The sequence below is a fragment of the Marmota flaviventris genome, chromosome 1, assembly GCF_047511675.1.
Source record: "Marmota flaviventris isolate mMarFla1 chromosome 1, mMarFla1.hap1, whole genome shotgun sequence".
Lineage (NCBI taxonomy): Eukaryota > Metazoa > Chordata > Mammalia > Rodentia > Sciuridae > Marmota > Marmota flaviventris.
In genome coordinates, this window is record NC_092498.1 from 170,426,674 (window position 1) to 170,438,604 (window position 11,931).

At 43.9% G+C, this 11,931-nt stretch overlaps 2 protein-coding genes across 3 annotated transcripts in view; one reads left to right on the top strand and one right to left on the bottom strand.

Annotated features, from left to right (window-relative positions):
- Pxk (PX domain containing serine/threonine kinase like) overlaps positions 1-4,366 on the top strand; it is a 75,254-nt gene extending 70,888 nt beyond the window's left edge. For both annotated transcript variants that reach the window (XM_027951312.2, XM_027951314.2), the window contains exon 18: positions 3,101-4,366. In XM_027951312.2, the coding sequence (XP_027807113.1) occupies positions 3,101-3,312 (212 nt within the window). In that variant the 3' untranslated portion in view covers positions 3,313-4,366. The remainder of the gene's footprint in view (positions 1-3,100) is intronic.
- Positions 4,367-5,451: 1,085 nt separating this feature from the next.
- On the bottom strand, positions 5,452-10,915 carry Pdhb (pyruvate dehydrogenase E1 subunit beta). The gene is made up of 10 exons (XM_027951324.2): positions 10,834-10,915; positions 10,692-10,745; positions 9,120-9,227; positions 8,966-9,028; positions 8,827-8,862; positions 8,400-8,685; positions 7,642-7,752; positions 7,104-7,195; positions 6,290-6,431; positions 5,452-5,985 (listed from the first exon to the last, which is right to left on the bottom strand). The coding sequence occupies exons 1-10, from the start codon at positions 10,873-10,875 to the stop codon at positions 5,840-5,842; spliced, it is 1,080 nt and encodes a 359-aa protein (XP_027807125.2). The 5' UTR covers positions 10,876-10,915; the 3' UTR covers positions 5,452-5,839.
- Between the last annotated feature and the right edge of the window lie 1,016 nt (positions 10,916-11,931).

Consider the following 11,931-nt stretch of genomic DNA (forward strand, 5'->3'; position numbering starts at 1 on the left):
GAGACCTGTAAATTACCCTCTGCTAAAATTGGCCTGAGGACAGAGGATTTAGATGTCCTTTCCATGAGGCTGTCTAGGGTGTTTCTGGAATGGCATTCCTCCCTACGTCTCACCTACTTTCTTGGGGCAGCAGCCTGTACTTTCCTCTACTGGACAGCCTGGTTCCCATTGAGTTTGATGGAGGGGATTTCAGGAAGGGTAGAGTAACTGGTCTTGGAGATTTTTTCTAAGAGAAAGGGAGCTGGGAGAGATCAGGACTGACTATCTCCCATCCTAGATGCATAACGTGAGGCCAGCCTACTCTGTCACCTGGGGAAAGGACTATCTGGGACCTTTTGCAGGAGGAGCTTTTGCATTTGAGACATGGAGCACACATCAGGCAGTTGTTCCTAGGTTTGTCACAGGCCTCATAGTTCCTGAACCCCATCCACACCTCACCCCTGCCATTGTTACCAGTGTATTGTAGCTTAAGTCCCAACAGACCTTTAAAGGAAGCTTGTGACCTTAAAAAGGCAAGAAGAAAAGACCAGGGACAATAGATGGAACTTGTTGTCAAGACTCAATCCCTGGAGTGCAATTTGCCTCCTTCTGTTTTGACCTCTGACTCCTAGGCCTCCCCTCCCCTTGCAGAGGGGGTTCTGAGCTGGTAATGTGGGCTCTGGCCTTCCGTGAATGTGACTGTATACATCAAGACCTAGTTCTTGCAGGCCTAGTGAGGAAGAGTGGCCCTTTGATGCCGGTCTGACCCTCTGTGAGCAGACATAGGGGTGGGTGGGCAGCTCTCCTTTCACACAGCCCTTAGCATCCTTGCTGCAGGCACAGATCACCCCACAGCACTTTCAACAGTCTGTTTATTTCCAATATCTACCTTTTCAAAGTGATCAAAATGGCAAGTTTCAGCCTTTCCTGGGAAAATGAAGATATATTTACTGAACTCCCCCCACAACTCCCAAACTCTGGTAGTAATTTACACTCTTAATGTCAATGCTGGACAAAGAGGCCAAAGTTAAGGGTTGGTTCCCTGTGAGGCCAGGCACTTCTGTTCTGTGCCAGGATGGCCAGCCATACCTATAAGCCCATTCCCCAAGTCCCGTCTCTAGCCCTCCAGAATCCTGGGCTTCAGGAATAACCAGTCTCTGGGTGGCCAGTTCTGGACTGCCGGACTCTGTCTTCTCATTCTTAACCCTGCAGTGATTCTTCTGCCAGGGGTCAGAGCACAAAGCTGAAAGGAAGAAACCCTGGAGTCCTCTCTTCTGGCCACTGGGTGAGAGTGTCTGGTAGGGGGCATTGGCACCTAAGCGGGCAGGGCTCCCTTCTCCTGGCATTTCACTGGTCACGTCCAGAAGTCCTCTTCAGAGGAACACTTCCATCACACGCTCATTCCACCTGGGTTTTTCATCTCAACAGTCACTTCAGGTTTAAAGCCCTTTTTATAACCCTGTGACATAAAGTCAGGAACATCTTCCCACAATGGACGCCAGCACAGAATGTAATTGCCCTTCATGCATTAGTTGTTATCCAATAGATCAATGAAAGTTACATTTTGTTCATTTGTCTGTATTTAATCTTTATTTGTATTGATCACTGAGAATCCCAAGGCTGCAGAGCATGGGTGTATGTATTTGTGTCATTCTTCAATTTTAACTGTCTTAGGTTGGGGTAAAAGATATAAAGGAAGGTAAGTGGTTTTCTATGAATTACAAGATTTCAGCTGTTGCCTGTCACAGTTGGTGGGAAGGATATGCTAACTTGAATATTTTCTGGGTCACCCCAAGCCATTCATCCATACAAATTCATCCATACAGGTGTCTTTCCTGTTCTCACTGTAGCTCACCACAGTGTGGGGAGCCACCCAGCAGAATGTCTCCCTGCTGTAGCCCTAGCAGGGGTAGAGGACAGGGCAGCAATAAATAGTAGAGTTCCAGGGAGACACAGGTTCACAGGACATAAACCCACTAACCCTGTGCATAGGAAAGTTCTGTAAGGTAGTGCTATTTCTGTACTTAGTATTTATTTTGTCCCGAGAGAACAATTCACTCATTGATTAAAAAATATGAAATTCAAGTTGCAAATATCCATGTGCCTTAGAGGTGGGCATGTTTTAGATACCTGTCTAGCTTCCCCTCCTTGCCAAGTAGAGCTCAGCATTCTGGCCCCTCCTGATGCACCACAGAGATGCATGTCTGGTACAGTTCCATTCAGTTCCTCAGTTGGACTACCGTGGAAAGAACAGCACTTGACAAGAGACTTCTCCCTGAGAATGTCATTGCCAAGGAGAGACCCCTTTAAGTGCTTGCTTTACACTGCTCACAATCACTAGCGTTTTATATTTCTTTCACCCAACCCAGTAGAAAATGACTCTTCAAGACAGACTCCTTTGGGGAATGCATAACCCAGCAGGTGCTGGTTCCTTGCTGAGAATCCTCAGTGGTTTATCATTTTATTTTAAATCACATCCGTCAAAATACTGCACGTTAGAACCACTGAACTAGTCATCCCTTTGAGTAATTGGCATTCAGGTAGCTCAGTGCTGTGCAGAAAGATGTCTGCATCACACATCTAACTCAGAATGGGTGAGGCTGCCCCATACCTGGCTAAAGTGGCTGATGGAACTCTTCTTTTGGTACCATTACTTAAATTTGGAAAATGAGATCAGCACCGTATTTATGTAGACAAAGGATCACTGTGGCCTGGCATGGTAGCCAATGCCCGTCATCCCAGCAACTCAGTAGGGCTGAGGCAGATTGAAAGTCTGAGGCCAGCCTTGGCAATTTAGTGAGATGCTCAGCAACATCAAGACCCACTCTCAAATTTAAAAAAAGGAAAAAAGAATGTCATTGTGTATGTTGCCATGTAATCTGTGATATTTGTTCCAACAGTCTTCTCATCTGATATTTGAGGCAAATGACAATCTTAATTCCCCTTTGATGCTTCAGCTTTTCTGTTCAGTGTTTTAGAGAGTGGTACAGTACCGGGTATCTTGATCCCTCTGAGGAGAACATTTGCAGTCTCCCCTCAGTCCTTTCCACCCAGGTCTGAGCAGCAGCAGTGCCCAGGGCTGGGGGGGAGGTGGATACTGACTGTCCCCTTGCCTCCACAGGGTTATCTGCATTACCTCCACCTCCTCCGCCTCCACCTCCACCGCCAGCAGCTCCCTTGCCTCCTGTGAGCACAGAGGTGCCTGCACAGCTCTCATCCCAGGCTGTGAATGGTGTGAGCCGAGGGGCCTTGCTCAGCTCCATCCAGAATTTCCAAAAGGGAACTTTGAGAAAAACCGAAACCTGTGACCACAGTGCTCCCAAGATTGGCTGAGGCTTCCTGTTTACACTGAGGGAAGAATTCATGTCTGCCCCACTCCTACCCACTAAAGACCCTTCTTCCTGGATGAGCCCTTGAGGAATTAGTACAGCCGCGCACTGTTCTGCAGATGCTCGGCTAAGAGGCCTGTTAGGAGGGAGCCGTCCTCCAAATAGAATAAAGTGGAGCTGGCGTTGCTGCCTTAAGAAATGTGTTGTTCCTTTGTCAGCATTGTGAAGGAGTCTGGTCGTCTGCTAATGGACATCTTTTGGGGGCAGCCACATATTGGAATCAATATTTTCACCATTTAAAGGAAATGGACAGAGACAGAAGCAATGACAATGTTCCGTCACCATAGTGAATGGCCTTTCTGTTGCAATCCCTCCTACCCCATCAGAAATGTTCCTCTCATAGCTTATTTTCTCTGAAGCATTGTCTCATTATTTCTTAGCTAATTCCCATTTCTGCTACTTTTATTTCACCTCAGACATTAATACTGTGGCCCAAAGCACAGTTATGTTGTTGAGTCAGAGAAGCCACTGAGTTCTTCACATTTTTTTCTTCCCTCAAATAAAATGGGGGAGTTCCTAACAGTCTCAGGCTCCACCAGGAATCCCATTTTGGCTATAGAACTTGGGGCTGTGAGAACAACTACTCTGTGGATTCCTAGTTCATTTTAGTTAGAATGTACTGAAACAGACACAAAAAAGCTCTTGCCAGTTAGTTAGAGGATCTGCGTAGTCCTCAACAACAAAGTCATCTGGGTGGTTGTTATTATAACACAAGCAAATTTGGCATCTATATAAATCAATTCTGATTTTTGAAAGACTTATTGAATATATCATCTTTTTTAATGTTACTCATTTATTAGAAATCTTTTATCCTGATTTGCTTAAACCTTTAAATAAATTGCACTTTAAAGGATTATAAATAATCCATTTTAAAATTCAAGTACACACATCAGTGTTGGTTACTATGCAGAGAGAATGTCATTGTGTATAGTTTCATGTAATCTGTGATAAATGTTCAGCTGTATTTTTTATTAAAATAAACCAAGTCAAGAAAAACATGTTGTCTGGAGCTTGGCTACATGTTTCAAATGAGAACTTTTTACAGCATCTTTTGTAAATATAAAGCTTACATTAACACAGTATATCTAAAGTTTCCTTCCTACCTATCCGGCCTTTATTCTTTTGTGTCCTATCATTTGTCAATAAGAACTAACAATCATTATTTACATCTTAGTATTTAAATTCGATATTAGATAATTTAAATATTCTTCACTAACTGACTTAAACCTATCTTCTCCATCTCAACTTATGAGGGTAATGTATGACAATGTCTGTTTTTGGTAGTGAGAAAAACACCTGACATAAATTTTGTCTTCATTTTAAAAGGAACCTGTTAGAATCAGGTATTTGAAGAGTGTGTGGACAAGATCCCATTCCAAGTGTGATGGAGTCTAGGTGATCTGTTCCTGATGGTAGCTGTGGGCCTTCTAAAGTCAGCTTTGTTGTTTTACATAAAGTTTTAAATATACTGAATAAAAACAAGCAATGTGGAGCTGGGCCAGAGCTCAGTGGCAGAGCTTCTAGTATGCACAGGGCCCAGGGTTTGATCCCCAGCACCAGAGGAACACCACTGCCAAAAATGAAAATGATTTTGTACACCAGCTTTGTTTCCATTTGGCATCAATTTCTTCTTTTTTGCAGTACTAGGAATTGACACCAGGGGCACTCTTACATATGAGCTATATATCCAGACCTTTTATTAATTTTTAAATTGAGACATTAAATTGCCCAGGCTAGCCTTGAACTTGTAATCTTCCGGCCCCAGCCTCCTGAGTAGCTGGGATTACAAACATGTGCCACCACAAGAGGCAGCATTGGGTTTTGTTTTGGGTATTGGGGGTGGAACCCAGGGGCCCTTTACCACTGAGTTACATCCCTGGCCCTTTTTATTTATTTTTAATTTTGAGACATGATCTCACAAAGTTGCTTAAGGTTCAAGCTGCTGAGGCTGGTCTCAAACTTGCTATCCTCCTGACTCTGCCTCCTGGGTTGCTGGGATTATAGGCAATGCAATATGCATGGCTAATTTCGTAAAGAATTTTGAATTTTCCACCCACATTAATCATTTCATGAATATAAAAAATATAATCAGGAATTCCTTTATTCCTTATCAAAACAATCAAACAGTAAATGTAGATTATACACTTTATTTATACATATAAGTTATCTTTTTTGGATATAACTTTCATCAGTACTATGCCACATTCATACCTTGTCCTTCTAGCAAAAGAGGTAAAATTTTACATTAATGCATTCAAAGAACAGGACAACCGTAACAGTGAAAGCATGGAGTCTAGGGCAGAAGAGTGGCATCTTCCCCATTCAGACACATTCAAACATCCCACCAGTACAAAACACCTGTTGCTGCCTTAGAGAGAACTTGTTGAATTGTAAGGTCTTACAGTACAATCCAGGTGAAGTCCCAGCAAGTATTTTAAGTAAATCTCAGTGACTTGATATTCATGTACAAACTAGATATTTAATGTTTTCTTTATGGCAAATATGATGTCCTTGACCTGAGGTACAGAGTTGTCTTCTAGAATCTTTGCATAAGGCATAGGGACGTCAGCACCAGTGACTCGAACAGCAGGAGCATCCAGGAAATTGAATGCAGGGCCTAGGAGAGAAGGCAGGCTTTCCTGAGAGAGGCGACAGAAGCCAGCTGACTACTACCCACTTTAACACAGAGATGTGGTTACCCAGGAAAAGAAAACATAGGTGAAGAATTTCTAGTTGTGGGGAACTGTTTCTGGCTTTGCTTTTTAAAACACTTACCCAAAGGAAAAAATGCCAAAATGACAAATTGAATCGCCAAGTCTTTTGGCCATCCCTAGTTTTTTTTCTTTCTTTATCCAGTACGAATTAAGGCTTTGATTTTATTATAGCTTGACTACATTCTAGAACCAGTTTCTCTGAAATACCTTCCATGATCCTGGCACAAATTTCAGCTCCTACTCCGAATTGTGGCCAGCCTCCTTCCACAGTTATGAGATGATTTGTCTTCATGACACTGGCTTCTATGGTGTCAATGTCCATTGGTCTGATGGTACGCATATTTATCACCTAAACAGACAGTATAATAAATACGCTTTATGGAAGCACTGCAGCACAAAGATAGCCTGGACCCTATAATAACAACTTCCTTTTTTTGTTTCTTGTTAATGAATGTACAAAATGTAAAAGGAAAATTGTAATTAAAGCAAAAATCTCTTCTCTCAGCAGCTCTGTTCACATATAGAATTCATTTGTCCTCCTCAGCTCTAACTTCTATCTTGGCAAAATAAATAATAGCCAACTTGCACTGAGAGCTTAGCATGCACCAGGCCCTACACTCAGTATAATGCTTACAGCCATCCCACAATGGAGTAGTATTTACATTATCCTCATTTTATAGCTGATGAGAAGTGGAGTATGTATCTTGTCCAAGTGTAAATAGTAAGCACAGGTCCTACAGAGAAAGTTAGAATCATTAATTTCTGAGTTTGTGCCTAAGACCAGCCCCAAAGGCTAAGTCTTGAGAAAGCAAGTACTATTCTAAAAGACCTAGAACCTGAGTGGTAAAAAGCTAAGTTATGTGATAAGCAAGCTGGTTCTTAGGTCCATGAGAGACAGAACTAAGTGGCAAAGCAAGATTTTACAACCAACTAACCTATTACAGAACTCAAACTCCCATTTCTAGGTCTTATATTTAAAGAGGCTTTCTGATTTCTTAAGAGCAAATGAATGTCCACTCACCTCACATTCAATTCCCTCTTTAGATAGCACCGTAGCAGCTTCTAAGCAGTGGCCCACAGGTCTGGAGTGGGAAACCACCGTTATATGTGTCCCTGAAACAGAATGGTCACAGGTCAGAGGTCAGGTTGAGAATAAAGATGCGGTACCAGTCTGCAGTTAGCTGTGGCTCTTGTTCATCTGTCAAGTCCTCAATTTCATTCCAGTGAGCCAAGGAATGTGGCCGCCTTCCTAAAAATGAAATACACACCTACTGGACTGAGATTTGAGAAGCATAACTGTATGAAAAATCAGGCATCACACATCATACCTTTTCCCCCCTTTGTGGTACTGGAGAATGAACCCAGGGCCTTGTGCGGGCTAGGCAAGTGCTCCACGACCAAGCTACATCCCCAGCTCCACACATTCTTAACCTAAGCTCACCTTTACTTTTTTAGTCAAAATACATGGCAATACCTTCTAGACTTCATTTGACTTAAAAAAAAATAAAGGGGCTGGATTAAAAATAATGTTTAAATGTATATTAAATGCATAGTCTTACCTTGCCTTTCTACTTTGGCTTTTCCGATAGGAATCAGAAAATCTTTTGATTGAGCTTCTGTAGGAAATTCAAAAGGAACTCCGTACATCAATTCATTCTCTAGTACCACCACTGCAAAATATAAATATTTAAGCAAAAATTAACTAACTACATAATGACTAAAAATGCATGGACAACATCATTTATCATGTGAAAAGTTTCACTGTGTTTATTAGGAAGCCTTGTTTCTATTATGTCCAATAACTTAAGGATGGTCTATGTCGTTACAGTTGTAGTTTGGTCAATATAATTTTATCTGCTGCGGTTAAGACAGTATTGTGGAGTGTGCAGTAAATGTCACCTTTACCTAACTGCTCCCATTTTAGTTGGAACTAAAAAAACAACTACATTCTTTACTATCTTTACCATATCTATTATCTATAAATCATTAGTATTTGATATATCTAATCCTAAGTAGAGGCCTTTAATGATTCCTTCGATGCAAGGAGTTTTTAGTTTTTTTCATACTGGGGAATTAACCCAAGGGTACCTCACCACTGAACTATATCCCAACTTTTTCAAATTTTTTTTTTTTATCTTGAGAAAGAGCCTCACTAAGTTGCTTAAAGCTATACTATGTCTCTGAGGCTAGCCTGCAAATTGCAATCCTCCTGCTTCAGCCTCCCAAGTCGTTAGGATTTCAGATGTGTGCCACTGTCCCCAGCTTTCATTTTCTTTTTTTAAAGTTCAAAAAGAGACACAGGGGTCACTCTGCTGACCTGGATTGTTATCTCGAATGGCTGATTTGATGAGTCCTTTCGCATCTTCTGAATTCCAGGGGCTGACCACCTTCAAGCCTGGGCAGTGCCCATACCACGCAGCAAAGCACTGTGAGTGCTGGGCAGCTACACCTGCTGAGGCACCATTGGGCCCCCTGAAGACTATGGGCACACACTGGAGGCCCCCTGACATATAGTAGGTCTTGGCAGCTGAATTTATAACCTGGTCAATGGCTTGCATGGAGAAATTAAAGGTCATAAATTCACAAATGGGTCGCAAACCAGCCTGTCAAATCAAAAACATTGATGTTAAAAAAGAATAGAAACAGCAATGAAGAGTGGCAAACAACCTCTCCCTTCCTCCAACATGCAATGTTTTTAAAAGATCCTAATAAAAGAAGTCTCTTTGGATAAGCTTATTACATACCATAGCTGCACCAACAGCAATTCCAGCAAAGCCCATCTGTAAAGTAAAACACAAGCCTAAGACAAAGATCTAAAAAATCAGGATTGCAAACACTGATAGATATGCCCTTCAAAGATCAACTTCCTACAGGAGGGCTTACCTCAGATATGGGAGTATCTATAATCCTTTTGTCTCCATATTTCTTCCACAGGCCTCGGCTAACCTACAATTAAGAGATGAACCCATTACTTTTAAGCACATGTTGGGGTGAAGGGTCACTTCAGTTCTGAATAACTTTCACTGATTTTGGTTACCTTGTATGCCCCGTCATACTGGGCAACTTCTTCCCCAAGAAGAAATACCTTCTCATCTCTTTCCAGTTCCTCATCCATACCTTGATTGATAGCATCGCGAACTGTCATCTGTCACAGGAATAGAAAAACTATCAATATACTAGAGGATTATTTAGAATACCATTGAGATTCTCTTCCTTTACACTTACCTAGGCTGTACACGGTACGAAACATAAAATTAAAACAGGCTTCTCCTTAAAAGTTCCAAGAATTCTTAAATAAGTTATATTGCTATCTTAAACTGGATATGTCAGTTATAAGCTTACTGAACTTTTTTTTTTTGCCATACTGGCAATTGAACCCAGGGGTGCTCTATCAGTAAGCTATATCACCAGCCATTTTATGTTTTGATACAGGTCTTGCCAAGTTGCCCAGGATGGCCTCAAACTTGTGATCCTCCTGCCTCAGTTTCTTGAGTGGCTGAGATTACAGGTGTATGACACTATGCCCAGCCTTAATACTTTTCTTGATGTACATGTTGTTTGCAGGCCACCCTAGCTCACAGGCATATGCTGAGTTGTTTTGTTACCACAGTTAAGAGGGCTAAGGGGCAGAGAAAATCAGGGAAGCTTAACTAAGGCTAAGTATTGAGCACTCACTAGGTGCCAGGCACTGCCAAACACTTTGAATTAAGGTGTTATTTTAATACAAAGCATGGCAGAAACTTCTAGTAAAGAAAAAAAGGGGGTGGTGGTGGATATTATCATACACTCTAGCAATTCTGCTGCTAGGTACATACCCTAAAGAACTGAAAGGAAGATTCAAATATATACCTGCACAACAACATTCATAGCAGCATTACTCACAAATCCAAAAGGTGGAAACTCAAATGCCTATCTTTGCATAAATGAATGAAATAAGTGTATACACACAACAGATACTATTCAGACTGTGTAAGGAAACACATTCTGTTGTATCCTACATGTATTAACCCTGAAGATACTGTGCTAAGAGAAATAAGCCGGGCGCAAAAAGGTCAAATGAATTCCACTTACGTGAGGTTCTAGAAGAGGCAAACCCAGAGTACAACAGAGGTTACAAGGGGGTGGTGGTGGTTAAGGTATTATCGGGGAGTGGATGGTGTTTCTAAATGGACAATGAAAAAAAAGTTCTGGAAATGTATGGTGGTGATGGTTGCATATTATTATTATTATTTTTTTTGGTGAATGTACTTGATGCCACTCAATTATCACTTTAAAGGAGTAAATGTCAAGCATATTTTTGTCACATGAAAAAGAAAAAAAAAGAAAGATGGGGGTGGGGTTGATAGAGGAAGCCACTAGTTTTCTTCGATGGCTCATCTGATCCCAACCAGCCTCGCGGGGCGACAAGCCAGTGTGATTAGTGCCCGGCGGCGATAGAGGCAGCAGGAGCCCCACGCAGGATGCGTCCGTCCGCGGCCCCCAGAGCCTGCGAAGGCCACTTATCTCCGAGACGCGGACCAGCTAGGGCGCAGGCGCGACCCCGGCGTCTCCAGACCCGGTCCCGGGTCAAGGATTCCTCCAGGCCCTGCGGAGCTCCCGCGCGAGTTACCTGCAGGGCGGCCGGCGTGGTCCGATGAAAGCGCCTCCTCAGCAGCCCGGAGACCTGGGGCGGGGGAGAGAAGGACACTCAGAGAGGTCGCTGGGTGGGCATGGGTCGCGCAGGGTCGCGGGGGCCGCGAGCCGCTGCCTACCTGCTGAAGGGGTCTCCGCACCAGCCCCGGTACCGCCGCCATCTTGACCGTGTCCTCTAGCCGTCGCCTAATGACAACACAGCGCGGACGCAGACGAGGTAGGCCACGCCCCCCGCCGGCGCGGCCAATGGCAGGGCGCGGCGCCTGCGTGGCCCGCCCCTCCGCCCACCGGCCGCGGGGCCGAGCCCCCGGCGGGGGTGGAGTAGGATGCGCTGTCTTCCCTCTGCGGCCGGCTCAACTTTTATCCGCCCAGGGCGGCCGCGCACACGCGGGGTGCACGCAGGGCACACGCCTCTGACTGCTGGTGCTTGAGCAGACTGGGAGTCACCCTGTGAGGAGCGCGATGGCGTGAGGCTGGAGGGATTTTAAGAGGCCGCCCCTTGCGGGTGCTGGGATCCTTTGGGCACCAAGTAGTGCTTGCACACACACTAGTGATGGGGGACTTAAGGCTGTAGAGTGAGCCTGGACTCTGGACAGCGATGTTGGTTCCTTTTTTGGGGGGGCGGAAAGTACTGGGAATTGAACCCAGGGGCACTCGAACACTGATCCACATCCCCAGCCCTATTTTGTATTTTATTTAGAGACGGGGTCTCACTGAGTTGGCTTAGGGCCTCGATGTTGCTGAGGCTGGCTTTGAACTCTTGGTCCTCCTGCCTCCGGATTACAGGGGTGAATCACCACACCCAGCTGTTGGTTCCTTAAAGTGAAAACAATAGCTTTCATTGACATAGTAAGCACGCCTAATGTGTGCCAAGTTTTGTGATGTGTGCTTTATAGCTCACTGGGCACAATAACCCTCTGGTGATTCCAGAGGGTTATTGTCTCCATTTTCAGGTGTGTGAACTGCAGTTTAAATTTAGAACTGATTTTATTCATTTATTGTTTTTTTATTTGTTTCCTTGCTGAGGATGAAAGTGGGGGTGGGGGGGGGCTCCACCACTGAGCTACAATCCCCAGCCCCTCCCTCCCTTTTTTTTTAAGATTTTGAGACAGGGTCTCACTAAATTGCCAAGGCTGGCCCCCAACTTGAGATCCTCCTGAATCGCTGTGATTACAGGCATGTGCCACCACACCTGGCAGGACAGTCAGATTTTAAAG

What these genes read in the sequence shown, in the direction of transcription:
- Pdhb (XM_027951324.2), bottom strand. Translation starts at nt 10,875, where the DNA reads ATGGCGGCGGTACCGGGGCTGGTGCGGAGACCCCTTCAGCAG. An exon ending in TGCGGAGACCCCTTCAGCAG is followed by an intron (nt 10,746 to 10,833) that starts GTAGGCAGCGGC and finishes CCCCCGCCCCAG; the next exon opens with GTCTCCGGGCTGCTGAGGAG. An exon ending in TAGATACTCCCATATCTGAG is followed by an intron (nt 8,863 to 8,965) that starts GTAAGCCCTCCT and finishes TTTACTTTACAG; the next exon opens with ATGGGCTTTGCTGGAATTGC.